This window comes from Rhinolophus sinicus, linkage group LG02, assembly GCF_036562045.2.
Source record: "Rhinolophus sinicus isolate RSC01 linkage group LG02, ASM3656204v1, whole genome shotgun sequence".
Classification (NCBI taxonomy): Eukaryota; Metazoa; Chordata; class Mammalia; order Chiroptera; family Rhinolophidae; genus Rhinolophus; species Rhinolophus sinicus.
In genome coordinates this window covers 57,042,929-57,065,308 of record NC_133752.1, presented here as the reverse complement: position 1 = coordinate 57,065,308, position 22,380 = coordinate 57,042,929, and the positions used below count along the sequence as shown (strand labels likewise).

The window sequence follows — 22,380 nt, the reverse complement described above, 5'->3', positions numbered from 1 at the left end:
GCATATGGGTAGGTGTTGTCCAGCTCTTAACTTCTAATTTTATTAAATGTGTTGATGATACCCTAAAATTGTTCTTTTGAATTCAAAATCCATCCATGCCACTTTTCACTTTTCTTTTCATATTCCCTCCTTTTTCTTCAATTTTTCTCCTTTCTTCTTGGTATCATGAGAAATAGCTTAAGCACCTCCTGTTAGTAGATCATTCTGGCCATTTTTACTGTTTTCTTTTAAACTTACCGGCTGAATATTTCTGCACTCAATAGGATTCTTTTGTGTGAACTAGGAAAAATATACTGACATGCAACACCATTTAGAAGTGCATTTTACTAAACCAACTGTTTCTGATAAAGTAACTATATCAATTAACAGTCATTTTTTTATTGACAACATTTAAAACAGAGTCTATTAGTTGAAAAGTTTACATGTTAGACTTTTAAACTTCGAAATACTTCATCAGTTCATTACATGCTATATATTATCACGTTTTAACTTATTTTAGTTAAAAAAATAAATTGACATTTCATATGTTTAAAACTGTTGTTTAAAAAAATGTTTTATACTGTACCTTTGTAACAAGCTAATGTAAGGGCACTCTCTTTAAATTCATTGGAATGCGTATTAATGCCAGCCCCATTTTCTAGCAGCAATCTGGCTACTTCCACATGTCCAGCACTTCCAGCTTCCATAAGAGGAGTATGACCATTTTCATTATGGTCCTCAATACTAGCACCGGATTCCAAGAGCACCTTTACAACATCTACATAGCCTCCAGCACAAGCATATGTAAGTGCTGTATTGCCTATTTTAATGAAGAAAAACAAAGACATTAACATAAAATACCAAAATAAAACAGTCTAATTTAACATCAAAGAGAAAACGGAAATGGGAGACTATAACCTTAATAAATTTAGATATCATTTTTATATGTATAATTGCTTTCCTCCTTGCATTTTATCTTCTTTAAATCAACTCCCTGTTCTTTCCATTTAAAATTAGGGTCAAATACATGTGGAAAATCAGATACACTTAGCATGACTGTAGAGTTATAAAAGAATTGAACAATTCTGAAACTAACTTTTCCAATGAGAAAAAAGTTACGTTCATTCTAAATTTAATCAAAAAAATATTTCACAAGTTTTATTTTTGGGGGGGAATTGTAATTATTCATCATATACACCTCATACCATTCTTTTTAATCATACATATTTGTTTTCACTACTTCAAACATGAGTTTAACTGATCAAAGTTAACGTAATTTCAAAAACATTCCTTTTTGGTGATAAAAATCTCCCATGTTACAGGGAAAAAAAAAAATCATCCTTCTGGGTAAAATAAGGATTTCTAAAACCCCCTTATCAGAACCTGTATACTTTAAAAATTATTTAAAATATTTAATAATTTTGAAAATCTTACATGAAGAAAATGCACAAAATGTATTTTCATATTTTAGAGGTTTTATACAAATCCACGTATACTCAAATTTGAAAGGAAAAAAATTAATTTAGACTACAGTTATGTCTCTTGTGGAATACAATTATTTCATAATACTCTTTTTCTATAGGCCACAATTTAGTAACAGTGGGCAATGAAAGACCTGCATTTTGTTCCATATCCTTTATGTTCTTCATATCTTCCCTTCCTTTCTCCCTCGAAAAATAGGAAATCTGGACTTGAGAGCCATAGCCCACACCTTTCCATTTCCAAGAGGGTAGTCCTTCTTACTGGGCCAATGTTTAATCTAAAAGAACCTTAAAAGGCCATATAATTGCCCTCACACACAAAAATAGGAGACAATTCATTCAAAATATATTCTAGATATTTTAAACCTAACTCACAGACTTATGTAAGTGTGCGGCACTTATAATAAGAGAACTGCAAAATTATCACTAATGACCACTTTCACGTGAAGTACTTAATACTAAAGGGAGTTAATACTTAAAATTGAAAAAGAAATATGCATAACCTGTTGAAGACTGTGCATTGACATCAGCTTTATGAGCTAGCAGCAACTTCACAATTTTGACATGTCCTCCATTAGCAGCAGCCATTAAAGGTGTAATGTCACCTTTGATTCCCCTATCTTCCACATTTGCATGCATTGCCAACAAAACCTTATGAAAGAAAAAGTTTAAAGCATATTAGAAAATGGCATTTTCTTTAAAAATTTTTGAACATGTTAACACTTCCCTAGTCATACTATATATAGTAAAAGAGCCAACGAACACAAAATGTATCTAACAAAATTGTTTGTTGAAATGAGCCTAATGGTTAACTTTACTATGTCCTTACTACGCAGGCCAGGTTACAAAACAAAAAGCTTTACTTTGATAATACAAACCTGTGCAAGCTCATAGTATCCAGCAGAACAAGCTAAACAAAGGAGGCTCTCCCCTTCCTCAGTGTGTTCATTCACACTTCGCCCTTCAATGAGTAACTTTCGCACAGCATTTACATCTCCTTCTGAACAGGCTTCTGCCAAACTGCGGCTATTAGGAGAAAAATATTGTAATATCAGGATCTAAGAATATAAAACATTGCACAGCCTAAGTTCTGGACAGTATTGCTAAACAAGAATGATCATTTCAATATGATCCATAACAAAAAAGTAACTGAAAATGATTCACTTCACTGAGTTTTTAAAATCTACATATAAAAGTCACTGAATTAAAATTTTCAACATTATAAAATGTTTCGTTATGCAACTGCAAGATAAAATCCAATTTAGTACAAGTGGGAAAAACCAAAATTTTAAAACATAAAATTTTACAGAAACTCACATGAACAAAATACAGGTTATAATTACACTTCTTTTTGTTCAGTCACTAAAAAATTTTCATAAAAATTAATTAAAAAGTATTTATTTATTTAAAATAAAACTTGTACTAATTATAAAGGACTAGCTGAGTTCTTCAATCAAGTAAAGAGAAATCAGAAAGGAAAGTTGTGAGCATGTAGTTTCGACTAATATTTGAATAACTGCTAAGGAGAATCTTTTTTTGAAGTATTTACTTATGTCACTATGTTTTGTGGGCGTTCTGAAAATTACCCTGGCCAGGCAAAGGCTGAATTCAAGCAAAAGAGTGGAAAAGTGTAGCAACAGAAAATTAGACGGAGAGTGAAGTGTTTGCCCTGTAAACGACCTAAAGCAATTCCGACTATGCACATTTCTAAATATTCCCTCACTTTTGGATAAAGTTCATTCTGAGAAAAACACTATAATCTAGGGCTATTAATCAATATTCTCTTTATTTCAAATATAACTCAATTCATATAGCATCCTCTTGAAACATGGCCCTGTCACTTCAGACACTAACTTTCTTTACCTCTTCCTATACCCATGGATAACTTTCTATACCTCTATTATTACTAGATTCAGAAGCTCATCTTTATTTAGCTCAGCTTATGGCAAAGTCTCTTAAGCAGTCTCCCTGCCCTTACCCTTGCTCTCCTCTCTTTCAGGGTCTTTTCAATGAGGCAGCCAAAGATCTTGTTTAAAGGAAAGTCGATCATGTCACTCCTCTGCTCAGAAACCCCCAATGCCTCTAATCTCATTCACAGCAGAGACCAAAATCCTTACAAGATCTGTCTAGTAGTAAGCAGGATCCCACACTATCCCTGCCGCTTTACCTCTCTGGTTTTATGGCTTACTATTCTTACTCTTCTCTTCCCACTTTAGCCACATTAGCTTTCCTGCTTTTCATCAATAACACTAATTAAGCTCCAACTCCAAGATATACGTATTTGCTGTCCCTCTATCAATATATCTCCTCTCAGACACAGCTCACTCCCTTACCCATTTCAGGTCTTTGCTAAAAAGCCACCTTTCAAGTGAGGATTTCCCTGACCACTGTACTAAAAATGCCACGTGCCAACCCCAAACACTGCCCTAGCACTTTCAAATTCAAATTTTCCCCCCATAATTCTTATCAGTACGTGCCATACTATATATTTTTAACTTGTTAATTATATTATCTCCTTATTTAAGTCAGTCTTGAACAGCACTTAGTAAGCTTGTGCCATATTTCGATTTTATAAGATACACTGATGGTCCCTATACTGTCAGTGTTCGCTATCACCTTTAAGCAAGTTAAGGACAAATCCTCCCCACAAGACATTTCCTGTAGAAGAACACACCTTTTCTCTCTTTCAAGTGGTCTCTCATTCTCTCCCTCTCCCTCAGGGACACACCCTCTTCTACCTTCCCATTTAGACTTTCTTTCAATTTCCATGTATATGCTAGCTTCAAAACCTTATAAGAACTACTGTAGCAATGGTTGAACTTCAGAACTTGTGAACAAAGAGAACGTTAAATCTGGCACATGGCACTGCATTTAAATAATGTAAAATCTGGCATATAGCACTCACTGCACTCCACTATATTTCCCAAGCTTTGCCAAATAAATGTGACTGTCACCAACATGTTCTATTGTTTTGCTGATAACTTCTAGTATTTTCAATGCCAAAGAATTTATGACTTTTTTTCTATTCTATTTCCAGCTTGAACTAGCTTTAATACACTCTTCAAGGTGTTTTTAAATTTTCTTTTTTGCCAGTCTCAGCAGGTACCACATTGATAACTAACTATCTGGAGATTAGGAATATTATAGGCCAGTAAAACTGAACTGTTAACTAAGGAATAGAATCTGGGATTAACTAAAGAGGAAGAGTCAATCTATGAGAAGAATGGTAAATAAATTAATAAAAACACAAAAATCTGTTGAAATAAATACAGAGATAAGAGAAACAGCAAATTCACACTCTTGTTAGTATTATATAACCTCTCTTTCACGTTCTTAAAAGTAGCTACATAAAAACACTATTATACAAAAGACACTTTTTAAATGCTGTTTTCTTAATTCTCTAAACACATATATAAAACACTTCCATTTTCTCAACTGTTTAAAGGCAACTGCTGAAATAAATAAAATACCTTATTTTTATATTTAGAGAAGAAAAAGAAGCCTCTGAGAGTAAAAGCTGGTTCCTTGGAGTTTACATCCATTTTTCACTACACCACCCATAACTGTTCTTATATAAGAGATGGGGTAATTTTTATTGCATAGCACCATCATGAAAACATAAAAAGCCAAGTCACAAAATATCTGATGAGCCCTTACTATCCTATATAAAAGAAATTACAGCACATACAAAAATGAAGTCCCTGGGACTCACTTACATACAAGTTATGGGGATTATGTCTATGACATTTTTTGAACTTTCATAAAAGAAACCAAACTTTGCCCTTTAAAACAGTCAAAATTATGTACATGAACTGGAAAATGGCATGACTAATTAGAAAGCATTTACTTTTTTTCCACCAAAACATTAAAAGAATACAAAATCTAAATAAGCAAAAGATCTTTTATAACATATTGGCTAAGCCTTGCAGTCAGAAAAAACAGCTGTCCCAACCCTACCACTTGTAACCTATTTAAACTTAACCGCTTCTCTTAAGCTTTTCATGAATAAAATGGGTGTAAAAACAAAACCCATGCATGTGTATGGCTTTTGTTGACTATGAATAAGATAACGCATGTAAAGTGGCTGGTATAGTGACAGGCACAAAATAAATGTTCAATAAATGTTAGCAATATTTTATTACTTTTAAGAAAATGTTTTCATATTGAACACGGTGAAAATGCACTTACTTGTCCGACTGCCCTGCATTTGCTGTGCTTTCAGCTCTCATTCGGGTAAGTGCAGCAGCAGCTTCATCCAACGCACAACTAACAGATGAAGTCAACCTCCGAAGCACTTCAGGATCTGCAAAGGCTTTACCATCAGCCGTGGATAATTTGCCTATTCCTATATTATTTTCACACCAATATGGATACACCCAAAAGGAGAAACAAAGCAAAATTCAAGTTACTTAACTCTACATGTTATCAAATAACCTCCAAAGGGTACATTCACTGTATGTACTGTCTGCCCTGAATCTTTTGGGAAATCACTCTTCTCTAATTCTCTGATAACCTTATTCCTTCTGAGTGGTCTGTAACTACTTGATCCTGTTGCTCTGGTGCCAGAAATGGGTCTTTGGCCTAGGCTGGGACAACTGGGAATCCTCGCACAGACTTTTGCCACAGGGATGGAAGAAAAACCTATGTTTAAAGGTTGCTAAATTGCTAAGATGTGAGTCATGAACTATTTGGCCACTTCGATCACCACAAATGAAAAAGACTACCCAAATAAGTCAAAATGGAAAAGAGCAGAGAAAAGAAAGGAGACAGAGTTTTAATAAAGTTATTTTTGACTCACTAACACCAGTAGTGACAGAAGCCGGCACCATCCCTACATTTTTGGTAAATGCCTACTTTTATTTAAAAATATTTAGTTGGGGGCGGCCTGTTAGCTCAGTTGGTTAGAACGGGGGGTGGGTGGGGTGGTGGTGGTAATAACACCAAGGTTGCCGGTTCGATCCCTGAAAGCTGCACCCTCTTTAAAAAAAAAAGTTTAGTTGGGCTACTATCACTTGTGACAAAAAATGGCCTAATAAAAACATAGGCTATATAAAAGATTACCTCTACTTGAATACATATTTATTTCAAATTATAACTACAACTTATTACACATATAGTACTCAAAATCATATCTGAAAGTACCATATTTAGAAAACATTCAGGAAAGCAAAAGAAAAAAATTTCAAAAGCAAAAATGGCTAGTAACTACCTGAATGAAACATAACTTGTTGCTTTTCCAGATATCACTATAAGGAAAGCTTATCTCTAACCTTTATTATTCTACCTCAGTGGTGCTTAAACCAGGTTGCCCATCAGCAGTGCTTTACAAAAATATAGATGCTGAGTTCTCTGATATCTAAAGATGTAATTCAGTAAGTAGGAAGAGGGGCCTACACATCTACATATTTTAAAAGCTCTAAGGAGATTCTGATGCATAGCCAGGATTAAGAGCCTTTGCTCTAACTTGAAGATAAACATCTATTGGTATGATGGGTATTACAGAACCCAGCCACTCAACATGTGGTCCATGGACTAAAAGTACTGCTATCACTTGGAAGCTTCTTAGAAATGCAGAATCTCAGGTCCCAAGATTTATTGATCCAAAGCCTGCACTTAAAAAAACAATCCCCAAGCAATTCAGATGCATATTGAAGTTTAAGAAACACGATTATAGGTCTTAAAACAAACTAAGACATAGACCAAAAAAACCACACAAATGGAAACACTGAACATATCTATGCAGGTTTCTCATAACAACAGAAGGGCTAAAAGTTTGTGCTTAAAGTTATAAAAGAAAAATTTATTCTCGTTTTTTGTGTTTTTTTTTCTGAAAAATCCAAAATATCAAATATTACATCTTATGGAACCAAAAATAAATCTGCCAAGAAGCCTTTGTGATTTTAAATGTATGTTCAGAGTAGTCAAATTTAGTACCTGCTATAATCAAGATGTGCAAATTTAGTATCTGCTATAATCAAGATGTGCAAAGGATAAAAGCAGTTTGGGTTCAGTAAGACTGATACCTACAATATAATTTGTGTCACTAATATTAAAAGCCAGTGTAGTCTGAATCAGCTATAGCAGTATTTATTCAGTAAGATATCCGTGGTTAGTTAAGTATTCTAAGACATTACTGAGTCCAAGGTCACAGATGCATTCTCACATGAAAGAATTAGCTCTATTTTTTTTTTTCCCAACTCAGATCAGCTATATAAGATAAACAACAATTTCTCAGTGTTAGCAACAGAACTTGGCAAGAGGATACATCTGGATCAGCAGAAAATAACCATTGTTTTAAAAAGAAAGAATACCAAAAACAAAATGTTCCGTATTACATTTTTATGAACTTTTCATATCTTCATAAGATAACTATGATAAGTAGGAAGTAACCTAAGATATACGTGGTAACAATTCAAACAGTGACTAAAAATTTATTCTCTCTACTATGGCTTATGGTGATCTTTTTACTGGTCTTATCCAGTTATTAAATATTAGTCAGTACAGATCAGAAAACAAAAAATACATGATGACCAGATTGTTCTTTCCAAATTGTGACATTTAATAAATTCAACAACAGGACCACATAACTTCAGAAAGAAGACACATTAAAAGACTATCTACATTTCTGATTACAAGATGATTTTAAGGTAATTATTTTCCCCCTTTTTCCTCTTAGAACTTACTCAAAGGAGAACTACAATACAATAGGAACTCCACCTTTGATAAAATTAGAAGATTTGATACAAATTAGAAAATTTGTAAATCTAATATTCACAAAGACAAAGTAAATAGGAGATGAAAAAGAGAAAAATAAAGATTAAAACAATTTAAAAACAATAAAAGAAAAAATAGATGTAATTGCTTAGCAGAACAGAATAAATAGAAATGTAGATATCAAAGAGAAACAAGGTGATCAGCCCAACAGGAATCGGAAATTATAGGTACTAGATACAGGTGTGATGAGCTTGGGTTGGAAACAGAGACTGGCTGAACGCCTGTGAGAAGAAGTCAGACACTTAAAGACTCCATCTCCAAACTGCACAGCCAGGTGATTATTCTCTAAAGCAAACAAACCAGGAAAGCTCTGGACTAGGAGGCATCAGACATATAGAGAAGGAAGAGATGAGGTACTAAATCGAAAATGAGGCATAAGTGAACGTGCATGATAAAACAGTGAGATCCTCAGCCCTCTCCCCACTTTCAACTCCCAACATGCTGGCAGCCAGATTTATAATTCACCATGCAAAAACTGGCAACTGTGTCTCAAGAAACTAAACAACCACAAAGAAAAAACTTGAAGATACTGACATATGGGGGTTTTCAAATCCCTGTGTACTAGGAATTCCAAAATGTTCCCAAGATTACCAGATCTGGTGTACACATTCTACATGATCCTTGGGACTGTGATTTTGACAGATTTTATCCCTATGATTAAGTTATGTTATATGGCACAGTTGACCTGAAGACAGGGAGATTATCTGGGTGGGCCTGATCTTTTATGAGCCAATGAAGAACAAAGAGATTTCTTTGCAAGACTGGAGAAAAGAAAGTCAAAGATTCAAAGCACGAGACAGATTCCATGTGCCCTGTTGACGTGAAGATGGAGGGGCCCACATGACAAACAATGTGGTCAACCTCCAGGTGAGAGCAGGCCCAGCAGACAGTCCATCAGGAAATTGATATCTTAGTCCTACAAATCCAAGGAACTAAATTCTGCTCCCAACAATAAACTTGGAAGCAGACTTTCTGCTACAGCCTACAGATAAGAACTCAACTCAGGTGACACCCTGATTTCAGTCCACAAGACTCTGAATAAAACAATCTAGTACCATTGTATGCCCTGATGGGTTACCTACAGAAACAAAGATAGTAAATAGGTACTGTGTCACAGAACTATGTTTATGGTAAACTGTTACACTATAACAGGAAACTTATATTACATATGTAATATATATGATACACAGACGGTGTCAAAAAAAATGTATACACATTTTAAGAAAGGAAAAAACTGTATTAAAATTGTAATACTCAATATATACATAAAATGAAAGATGAATACAAGTCACATTTGACTTCTGCAATTACGAGAGGTGCTCAAAGTGGTTACCATCAGCATCTAGACACTTCTGATTACGGTGAACTACTGCTTGAGCAACACTGAGAAAAAGTGTCCACTTGTATACATTTTTTTGGCACCCCCAATATAATACATAAACATATACTATATATGATATATAATAAACACAATAGAAAACTACGCTACGTATATAATATATAATTACATATATTATATGCTATATAATAAGGTATAATAAACACCAGTTGACAAAACATGCATGTATACCTTCCAATTTTACTTTTTATGGCATTGCTATTGACTACAAACAAAACCCAGAGTTCACCAGGCATTTGAAATCTTAAATGTGAAAGATAGCCAAAAATATTCAAAAAATAAAGTTTCCTGTTATAGCGTAACAGTTTACCATAAACATAGTTCTGTGACACAGTACCTATTTACTATCTTTGTTTCTGTAGGTAACCCATCAAGGCATACAATGGTACTAGATTGTTTTGTTCAGAGTCTCATGGACTGAAATCAGGGTGTCACCTGAGTTGAGTTCTCATCTGTAGGCTGTAGCAGAAAGTCTGCTTCCAAGATAGCCAAAAATGAGATCAAAATCTTAAGATGCCAAAAATGCTAATGCTTCAGAGAAGGAGTCGGGAAAAGTAGCAGAGATCAGAGAATATCCTAAGTAAGTGTGGCTTCAAACTTCTGAACTCAAATACCAAAAATTAGGAGACAATGGAGCAGTAACTTCAAAAGTCTGAAATAAAAGTGATTTTTTAAACTAGAGTTCTATACCTAGTCAAATTATCAAGTATGAGGACAGTATGAAAGGTATTTCAGGCAAAGTCTCACAAAACTTTAATTTCTCAAACATCCTTTCTCAAGACACCTAAACTGTGATCAATCTCACCATCACAAAAAGAGAAACAACCAGAGTACCTATGTGATATATAAGGAAATATATATACCATGAAAGACTATTATTACCAGAAACAAAAATAAACCTAAATCTGGTCAAGTATCTGGAACTGAATTCTGATTCACAAAATACAGCACACAGAGGTACAACTGGCAAAATTCATAAAGTAGGACAAATGACTCAATTTCTTCAACAAATAGAAAAAAAAGGAGGAACTGTTATGATTACAAGATACTTAAGAACAATCATTAACATAAAAAATATGCAAACCTTCTTTGAATCCTAACTCAAATAAACCAACTATAAAAAAGACTATTACAAAACAACTAGGGAGAAACAAAAGAAAAAATAAACAAATGGGACTACCTCAAACTAAAAAGTTTTTGTACAGCAAAGGAAACCATCAACAAAATGAAAAGACATCCTATTAAATGGGAGAAGATGTATGTCAATGATACACTGATAAGGGATTAATATCGACAATTTTAAAACAACTCATACAACTCAACACCAAAAAAACAAACAATCCAATTAAAAAACAGGCAGAGGACCTGAATAGATATTTCTCCAAAGAGGTCATCCACATGGCCAACAGACATATGAAAAGATGCTCAATGTCACTAATCATCAGAGAAATGCAAATTAAACCCACAATGAGGTATCACCTCATAGCTGTCAGAATGGCCATCATCAATAAGCCAACAAACAACAGGTGGTGGTGAGGATGTGGAGAGAAGGGAAACCATGTGCACTGTTGGTGGGACTACAGATTGGTGCAGCCACTATGGAGAATAGTATGGAGGTTCCTCAAAAAATTAAAAATAGAACTACTTTATGACCCAGCAATTTCTCTCCTGGGTATTTATCTGAAGAAATCCAAAACACTAATTCAAAAAGATACATGCACCCCTATATTTACCGCAGCACTATTCACAATAGCCAAGATAGGGAAACAACTGAAATGTCCATCAATGGAAGACTGGATAAAGAAATTGTGGTACATATATAAATGGAGTATTACTCTGCCATAAAAAAGAATGAAATCTTACCATTTGCAAGAATATGGATGGACCTAGAGGATATTATGCTAAGTGAAGTAAATCAGACTGAGAAAGACAAATACCATATGACCTCACATTATCTGTAGAATCTATAAGAACAGAATAAATGAACATACAAAACAGAAATGGACTCATGGATATAGAGAACAAACTGATGGTTGCCAGAAGGGAGGGGCACTGGAGGAATGGGTGAGAAAGGTGAACGGATAAAGAAGTATAAATGGTAATTACAAAATAGTCACAGGGATATGAAATACAATATGGGAAATACAGTTAATAATACTGTAAAAACTATGTATAATGTTAGATGAGTACTAGACTTACGGGGGGGGGGGGGGTCACTTCATAGATTATATAAATGCCTAACCACTACACTGTACAACTGAAACTGACATAAAATAATAATGAATGTCAATTGCAATTAAACAATATATGTAGTCATGGAATGTATATAGTATAGAGAATATAGTCAATGGTATTGTAAGATGTTAGATGGGCAGTAGACTTGTTGGTGTGTAAATGTCTAATTGCTATGTTGTTTTGTACAGCTGAAACTATTTTAAAAAACTGGGGAAATTTGAACACTGACAGGATATTTGGCGATATTAAGGAATTACTTTGTTTTTCTTTAGATATGCAATGGTATTTATTATATTATGGTTAAATTTATTTTTTTAAGTATTTAATTTATAGGTACTTACTGAAGCATTCATATATAAAATTATACGATGCTTAGATTTGCTTTAAATTAACATAGGGGGGTAGAGAGTAAGCAGGGTAGCAATGTATAAGGATGAAACAAGATTGTTCATACAGCAGGTGAAGCTGGATTGATATGCCAAGGGTTCATTATGCTCTTCTCTCTGGGTTTATAGGTGAAATTTTTCATTTGAAAAGGGAAGGAAATAAAGGAGGGAGGGAGAGAAGATGTGAGAGACAGAAGAAGTGAGAGAGAGAAGGAGGAAGGAAGGGGAGGCAGGCTAGCTGGTTAGCTACTGTAAAGAAAACAAAGAATGGGAATAAATACAGAAAGGAGAAAAATGAAGCAACTACTGGCATCCTATGAAATGGAACTTTACCTCCAAAAGTAGCTCCTTTCAGCTCAAATCACTTTCGTGTAGCATCTTTGAACCTGGTTCTGCCTCTTGGGGCCAGAGAAAACAAACTTCCCTCTTGTATTCAACCTGTGTCTTCTCAATTTCAGGAGAAACATTCCCTCCTGTTCCTCTTTCTGGTATGTTCTCAAATAATTCACTATCCTCTTTTTCCTCATGTAAACTTTTACAGCAACATCAAATTTCTGGCTAAAATATGCAAAATTATGTCTCTACTAGTTCATACAAATAGTTTTCTATACTCAAGGATAGGTCCTTGCACATGCTCTTATGTTTTCATCTGTATTTCATAATGATCTCTTTAATAATCCATTCTAGAACTTTACCCAAGATAGAAATCAAACTTAACCATGAGTTCTTCAAATATTTAGGTACTGCGTTAAAAGATATTTACTGAAATGATTACCAAATAGTAGTAGGTAAGTTTTATACCATGATTAAGTAGCAATTTACATGCATTGCTTGTATAATATACGGCACATTGGGGTGCTCGACCATGAACAATTAATGCTCACGGTATACGTCTACTTTAGAAAAGTTAAGAAAACATATGGTTATTTGAATTGATCAGAGAGATTTAGAGTTACTGCTCTCTTATATTTAATGTATATTATATATATATGGTGCTAAATATTTGATTATCTATATAATATCTAATAAAAACACTTCCTATGAAGACAAATATGATGATTCAACTTTACAGGATTTCAAGAGATGGTCTATGACAAAAAATTGGGGGGAATTATATATATTTGATTCTCCTTATTCATCGTAGTTATGTTCTGTAAAGTTGCTGGGAACACTGAATTAATGAATTCTGAACCATTCTCCTACAGGAAAAACAGGGCTAGGTTCCTTCGAGCCTCTGGGTCACAACACTTGCATTAACCAATCAATATATAAGCTTGTTTTACATGTGTTTTTGTTTAAAGACAACCTTATTTAATATATAGGTGATTCATTAATATTGCACTCACAGCTAACAGCACTGCAACTCATGGCTGAAATAAGCTTATCTAGCACAGGTATTTTCTCCGTATGGCACATCACATAGCCTTCTCACATTTAGGAACACTGTTATCAGCATTACTCCTAAGGGCCATTTTAAACAGTGAAATTATCAACAGAAGGCACAAAAATGTGGCACTGAGTAGATCGTGAAAAGGACACTTGTTTACAGTATGAAAGCTGAAACAAGAAGGCAGAACATCACCTTATTCCACCTCAGCGGGGAACATGTGTGTAGGACGATTCAAATTTTTCACCATTCTGTGCATTTCTATGAAAGACTGAGAAAGTGCTGTGAGTACTAATTTTGGGGGCACAAATACATTTTACAAGTAGGCAAATTCACAAATACGGAATTCGGGACTAAGGAAAATCAACTGTATAAGAAGTTCCTCTTTATAAGGTTGACAGCAACTGTATCTTTTACTCTGGTAATAAAAATACTCGTATTTTTTATTGAAATGTTCCATGTAATTCTCTAGAAAATAATACATTAACCTTTATGGACAGTATTATCCTAAATGTCCAAGATCATACATTGATTAAAAACAGGAGTTTTTATTAGATTTATATGTAGTTTTGGAAAGTTCGGTAGACTTATTACACATGTAGTGTCTGCAGACTTACCTGCAGCTTCTAGTAAAGCTTCCAGTCTAGCTTGTGTTTCTGGATCTACTGTCCTGAGGTCTGCACCATCAGCGGTACCTGACAAGAGCAACTTGGAAGCCGTTTCCAGCATTGGATTTTCCAGATCATCCTGATCCAAAATGAAAGACTCCACCTAGAAAACAAATACAAAAAAAAAAAAAGAAAAGAAAGGAAGGGAGGAATGAAAGGAGAAAGGGAAAGTGGGAAGAGAAATAAACAGAAGGAAAAGAGAGAAAAAATATTTTAACGTAAATATCAAAGATAATAAATGCAATGCAAACCTAAATAAATTCAACGGGATATATAAGCCCACTGTTTAACTATAGGAGAAAATTATATCTATAGAAGAATTTAAGAATGAATTTAGGAATATGCAGTCCAATTTTTTTTCTAAAACCATTATATATTCTTTTCTATTTAAATTGGTGGAGTGAAGCCGGGGCAGGGGCATGGTGGTTAAAAGGTTAATGTTTAGACTGAAAACTTTGACTTAGAGGACCTAAATCAACCATTCTTAGAAGTTTTGCTCTCAGGACCCCTTTATTGCACTCCCAGGGAATAAAGGGACTTCATATAAAGGTTAAATTTATTAATATTTGCTATATTACAAATTAAACTACAATATCAAAACAAATCCTATTTGTTAGTATCACCACTGGATTCATAAGTTCTGGAAAGCTTTCAAGCGCAGGCAAATATATTTCCAAAATTCTAATTTGTGCTTGAAAGCTTACTTTTATCAGTGGCAACAAATACTGCCAATCATTTTCCTTAAAGTGACAGGCTCATTTATATCATTTCTGAGAATTGTTATCAAATACTCAAGTTTGATCAGTGTAATGTGTCTGTCAGATATATTTTCTAGCAAAAATGGCATTTCATGAAAAGAAAAATGGCTAATTCGGCTCATACCTTAAAAACAAAAAAAGTCACACAAATGCTTTTTCTCCAAACACCATACTTTTGTATGCAGAAGTGTTTTATGTGTACTTCCCATTTTGTCACACATAGCAGTATTAAAAGGACATGTATTCAAAAGTGGAGATTCCCTAAAATTAATATTTATTGCTTCATTAAAATTATGCTTAAGTGAAAATGGCTTTTTTTTTTTTTAACAGTGAGTACATGGCAGTGAAGAATACAATGATATTAGGTTGGTGCAAAACTAATTGCGGTTTTTGCAATTATTTTTAACCTTTAAATCTCAATTACTTTTGCACCAACTTAATACTATTACCTGACAAGAGCAACTTGGTAAAAGTTTATTTTGACAACCTTAATCATAGCGCTACTTACAAATAGGTATAAAGATATATTATTTTCTGTTTGCTGGTAAAAGATTGATAATTATTATATATAATAATTTTATATATATATAAAAATCTCACCACTTAACATGATCAGGGAAAATTTATTTCACAAATCTAAGGTACTTGTAACTGCACTAACTAAAAAAGTAATCTCTAACCTAGAACACAAAATTATACTCATGTCTAGTATCTAGATGTCAGAAATAAGAAAAAACCTTTAAGAATTTATTCGTAATCACCACAACATCTGAAACTCTGTATTGCTCCATCTTTCAAAGTCACCTGTCTTGTAACCAGGCATAACTGCTATATGTAATCAACATATTTAACATTGAAAGTTAAATTTGGGCCAATACGTTTCTCTCCAAATTTCAAAAACTAACGCAGTTTAACGTAAGTGATATTGCAGATTTCTAATATTTCAAATACAAATAGACACAGAATACTCTAAATAACCTCAGGAAAAAAACAAGATTAATTCTGTTTTTTATTTTAAATTATAATCAAAGGCAGAAGCAAAAGCCTAAGTGTTATACTTTAAGGAGGTGGACTTTTGAGTATGGTCTGGCCACAGCAAGGTGTGATTCAAAATTATAGCATGGTAGAAACTGTCTTCCTATTTTCAACCATGGTCAAGATGAGTCTTTCTAAAGAAAAATTTGCTTCACAATAAAATTTTCTGTTAAGCAATAGCTACTACTTTTCAATCTAATTGGAGAAGAAACAGAAAGAAAACAAAGGAAATAAACATGGGAAAATGAAAATAGGTAAAATGAACAGATGAAAACTTAAGTAATACTTTAAGTTTTAGAAAACAAAAGATTTCAGAGTAGTGGTTAAGTGCCAAATTAAAAGTACAGATCAGAGGTATTAAAACTGTTCAAAGGACACACTGCATGCAGAAAGAATAATATGAAAGGATTTTGACCAAAATAATTTGTGAAAGAAGGAAAAAAATTGGCACTGAGACAAGTATAAAATTTCTGTATGGGAGAACAGAGGGTTTACTGTAGGAAAAGTCAGAAAGTTAGAAGTTAGATCATGAAAGGTATTAAATTTCAATCAAAAGTAATTTTCAGACACAAAGTCCCCTATTCCAGGTTGTACCTTAACTAAGCTTGATAAAAATTTACTAAGAAAAAGGTACCTCAATCCCTACATGAGGGATACTAAGTATAGAAATGTTCTTACTGATGTCAAAATTCTCCATAAATTCTTATGCTGATTTTTAAGCCCATTGTTTTAAGTATAAAAAACTTGGTAACAAAAACAGTAAATTCAATGACTATGAAATTCTGTATGTCGTTTTTTTTTTAAAGGCATTAGGATGAAAGAAAAGAACAGGAATGGGTATCTATTACATCCTCACCACTCCCAGTTTAAGATTAATGAAGAAAAAACTAATTTCAAGGATACTGTTACGGTCTAAAGACCCAGGTACCATAACTGCTTTACCTGCTACCTAAGCAAGTCTTTCAGCCATCTCTAGACTTTTATTCTGCATTTTTAATAAATGTATCACACATGATTTATTATATATATTTACTGCCTTTCTAAACTTCATGGAAACAGGGACTTGTCTGGCTGACTGATACATATCCAGCAACTAGACTACACCTATCAAATTGTCAGGACTCAAATAATTCCTGAGCAAATAAAAGATGGTTTTAGGATCCATCCCTTTCAGATTATAAAAGGCTGTAGTGTATATGAAGAAGAGTTTGTTGCAAGAAATAAATTTGAGTATATTTTATAAATGTAAAAAAGTTGTACGTTATTTATGCAGCACTGATTATACTAACCTCTATACTTTTGTACATATTAAATTCTTTTGGTTTTGAAGGATTAAAGGTTATGTTTTACTGCAGATTGATTTTGTTTAATAACAATTATTATTTAACAGTAATACTGTTTAGACTAACAAAAGTAATTATTTTTTACTTTCTTCCCAAACTAAACTTAACAAAATGCTTGATAATGTAAACCAAGGTCTTTTAACAATGGTTAAGACTTAATGGATTTCTTTATGCCATTAATGGTACTCTCAATCCTTCTATACTCAAAACACAATCACATGGAAATTTGGAAATGCAGGACCATCTGGATCATTAGCATTACTGTGAACATTAGCATTACATTTCAAACTAACTCCTCTTCAAAACAAACATCATCACTGCCATGTTAGAGAAGAGCAGCCCATTTTTTAGTAAACTTATTTATTTCAAAGGATAAGGATATAATATATTCTGATTAGCTGGACATCATATCTACAAACATCATTCAATTTAACAAATATTCACCACCAATTACATACTAGGTGCAAAGCAGTAGGATAACCAAAGGAGAATGGAAATACAATGAATTTATTATAATCAAGGCCTTCCACGAATGTACAATATAGAAAGGCAACTCTGTGTGCAAAAAGCTAACTATGCCAAACAAGAATGAAAAATAGTGCCAACTAGATACTAATGTAATGATTATACAGAGAAAAAAGAATTCTGAACCAGAACAGAAAAAAAAATAATGCTTCAAGAAGATGGGGCCTTTCAACACTGTGCTGAGAAGCTCACAATTTATATGGCAGGTTACTGGAGGAGGTGAGGACAGGCATACCTTGTTTTATTGACCTTCACTTTACTGAACTATGCAGATTCTACATTTTTTTTTACAGATAAAAGATCTGTGCCAACCTGTGTCAAGCAAGTCCATTAGTGCCACTTTTTTCCAACAGAATTTGTTTATTCTATGTGTCTCTATGTCACATTTTGGTAATTCTCGCAATATTTAAAACATTATTATTATTATTATTATTATATATTGTGATGATCTGTAATCAGCGATCTTTGATGTTACAATTTTTTAACTGTTTTGGAGTACCACGAACTGCACGAATATAAAATGGCAGACTTAATAAATATCTTATGTACTAATATTATGCCTCCTCAACCACCTACCCATTCCCTCTCTCACTCCCTCTCCTTGGGCCTCCCAATTCTATGAGACACAATATTGAAACGAGGTCAATTAATAAACCTACAATGGCCTCTAAGTGTTCAATTGAAAGGAAGTCACATGTCTCTCACTTTAAATCAAAAGTTGTTTGGTTGGTGCAAAAGTAAATGTGGTTTTTGCAATAATTTTTAACCTTTAAACCTCAATTACTTTTGCATTAACCTAGTAGAAATGATTCAACTTTGTGAGGAAGGAATGTCGAAAAGCTGAGATAGGCCAAAGCATAGACCTCTTGTGCCAAACAGCCAAATTGTGAATGCAAAGAAAAAGTTCCTGAAGGGAATTGAAAGTGCTACTCCAGTGAACACACGAATGATAAAAAAGCAAAAACAACCTTATTACTGATATGAAAGTTATAGTGGTCTGCATAGGAAATCAAACCAGCCACAACATTCCCTTACGCCAAAAACAAATCCAGTGAAAGGCCCTAAGTATCTTCAATTCTATGAAGGTTGAGAAAGGCAAAAAGGCTGCAGAAGAAAAGTTTGAAGGTAGCATAGGATGGTTCATGAGGCTTAAGGAAAGAAGTCGTCTCTCTAACATAGAAATGCAAGGTGAACAGCAAGTGCCAATGTAGAAGCTGCAGCAAGTTATCCAGAAGATCTAGCTAAAGATAATTAATGAAGATGGCTAGACTACACAACAGATTTCCAATGAAGATGTCATTTAAAACTTGCATAGCTAGAAAGGAGAAGTCAATGCCTGGCTTCAAAGCTTCAAAGGACAGGCTGACTCTCTTGTTAGGGGTTAATGCTGATGGTGACTTTAATTTGAAGCCAATACTCATTTACCATTCCAAAAAGCCTAGCGCCTTTAAGAATTATGCAAAATCTACTCTGTCTGTGCCCTATTAATGGAACAATAAAGCCTGGATCAAAGCACATCTGTTTACAGAATCTTTTAATCCCACTGTTGAGACCTACTGCTCAGAAAAAAGTTTCCTTTCAAATATTACTGCTCATTGACAATGCACCTAGTTACCCAAGAGCTCCGATACAGATGTACAATATTGATGGTTTCATGCCTGCTAACACAGTTCCATTCTACAGTTCATTGACTGAGGAGTCATTTTCACTTTCAAGTCTTATTATTTAAGAAAATACATTTTGTGAGGTTATAGCAAACATAAATCATGATTCCTCTGAGAGTTCTGGACAAAGTAAATTGAAAACCTTGTGGAAAGGATTCACCATTTGAGATGCCATTAAGAACATTCTTGATTCATGGTCAAAATATCAACATTAACAAGAGTTCAGAAGAAGCTGACTTCAACCCTCATGGATGAGTTGGAGGAGTTCAACTTCATTAACTCTAGAAGTGATGGAAATAGCAGCAGGAGAGCTAGAATTAGAAGTGGAGCCTAGAGATGTGACTGAACTGCTGCAATCTCAAGATGAAACTTTTAGCAGATGAGGAGTTGCTTCTTATGGATGAGCAAAGAAAGTGGTTTCTTGAGATGGAGTCTACTCCTGGTGAAGATGCTGTGACGATAGTTGAAATGACAAAAAGGATTTAGAATATTATGTAAACTTTACTGTTAAAGAAGTTTCAGGGTTTGAGAGGATTGACTCCAATTCTGAAAGAAGTTCTACTGTCAGTCAAGTACTATCAAACACTCTCACATACTACAGAGAAATTGTGAAAGGAAGAGTCAATCAATGAGACAAACTTCATTGTCTTATTTTAAGAAATTACAAGACACCCCAACCTTCAGCAACCACCATCCTGATCAGTCAGCAGCCATCAATACTGAAACAAGACTCTCCACCAACACAAAGACTATGCCTCACTGAGGGTTCAGATGATGGTTAACATTTTTTTATCAAATAAGAATTTCTAACTGCTTCTTTAGATGTGATGCTATTGCACACTAAACAGACTAGTGTAAATAAACTTTTGTATTTACTGGGAAACCTAAATTCACATGACTAGCTTTACTGCAGTATCTACTTTACTGTGGTGGTCTAGAACCAAATCCACAATATCTCCAAGGGATGCTGTATTATAATAAATAATCCGTGTTTGAGAAAGATAATTGGAGACCATGTGAACGATGGTTTTGAACAGATGTGACAACAGACAAAAATCTATTAGGAACTTACTTCAGCATGTCAAATAAAAGATTATGCGAGGTAGGGATGACAAAAGCGTCAGTCTCTGAGCATAAAAACACTTCAGAAAATAAGAATGCCAGCAACTCCAGAATTTGGACTTCTTGACATTCCCCATTATCCCACCCCTCACCTATTCATCAATTTATTACTGCTTCTGTTGTTCTAGAAAATACCCTGTTCATTTACCATTGATTTTCAAGCTAGTAATTGAATTTCAAGATGATAATCTCTGTTTAAAGAAAGGTAATCTAGATCTTGACTATATGACAAACACTTTTAGAATAACAAAGAATTACTACACTTGCTCTAGGAAAACAAAGTATCTTCAATCCAAAGCACCATGCTTAAAATTTGAAGATCTCTTAATCCAGTCAATGCAGGAAAAAAAACCCTTCCAAAGAATATTTATGATTTTTCCTTTTAGTAAATGTTTATGTTTGATTTTTGACCAATTTTGTTGTATCACTTACATAAAGTGGGTTTATAGGCATAGATCATAACTGATACCACTTTACCTACAAACCCTAAAACTTCATGAAAACAATTTGACTTGAGGCCATCATCATGGACTGAATTATGTAACTCAAGTGTTGTCACTTTCTCGTTGATATTTTGAGAATATCACTGATAGGGATGATTCAGAAATAGAATTAACAAACTATACTTATATTTCATACTGAAATAGAATTTAATCTATCATAAATAGAGAAAACAGTCTTTGAAAACAAACAAAACCCAACTATATCTTAAGCAAAGAAAAGATCGCAACAAATTTCCAAAAAAAACCAAAAAACAATATAGACTATATTCTTGGTCCATAAAGCTAAAAGATACTAAAAATTAACAATATAAAGAATACTCTACTTGAAAATTTCAAAAGAAGAGAAAAAAAAACCTACTAATTAACTCTCAGAATACAAAGGAAATGAAAATTTAAATTGTGAGCATATTTCCTATGGGATTTGGCCATAGCTATCCTTAAAGAAAAATTCAAAGCCTTAAATGTATTTATTAGAACACAAGAAAGATTTAAAATACATAAAATAAAAAACTTCAAAAAATACATATCAAAATATATCAATAAAATTTATAATGATAAAAACAGAAATGAAGAAATTGAGAAGACACATAGAAGTAGTAATTGATAAAACCAAAAACTGCTTCCTGGGTAAATCTAGCAAGAGAGAGACAAGCCTTTGGCAAGTCTGATTCTGGAAAACGAGAAAAATAAAAAAAAATACTAAAATTAGAAAACTGAATATAACTATAAATGTGGAAATCTAAACTAGATGGACAGTTTTCTTTAAAAAAAGAACTATAAAAATTAACTCAAGAAAAGAGAAACATAACAGAATATGTCCATAGAAGAAATCTTTAAGAGTAGTCCAGATTTACCCTTCAGAAGGGTAAATTATTATATTATTTACAAAGTTCAGAAAACAGATAAGAAAACGCCCTAGTTCATATAGTTCATAAGCATAAATAATCCTATAATCAAGCATACATAAACCTGAACAGGGATAGCCAAAAAAAAAAAAAAAAAAACTAAATAAAATAAAACAAAGCATTAGAAAATTAAATGTGGCAATTGTAGAAAAGAATACCATACAACACATAGAAGAAACAGGATAAAGATAATACTAAGAAATATAATTAATAGTA

The 22,380-nt window shown here is 33.5% G+C and overlaps 1 protein-coding gene across 11 annotated transcripts in view; it reads right to left on the bottom strand.

Moving 5' to 3' along the window:
- ANKRD17 (ankyrin repeat domain 17) overlaps positions 1–22,380 on the bottom strand; it is a 152,346-nt gene that overhangs the window by 66,386 nt on the left and 63,580 nt on the right. For all 11 annotated transcript variants that reach the window (XM_074324470.1, XM_019720875.2, XM_074324465.1 and 8 more), the window contains exons 2-6: positions 14,259–14,412; positions 5,649–5,805; positions 2,339–2,486; positions 1,964–2,111; positions 566–799 (exon numbers count right to left, since the gene is read on the bottom strand). In XM_074324470.1, the coding sequence (XP_074180571.1) occupies positions 566–799; positions 1,964–2,111; positions 2,339–2,486; positions 5,649–5,805; positions 14,259–14,412 (841 nt within the window). The remainder of the gene's footprint in view (positions 1–565; positions 800–1,963; positions 2,112–2,338; positions 2,487–5,648; positions 5,806–14,258; positions 14,413–22,380) is intronic.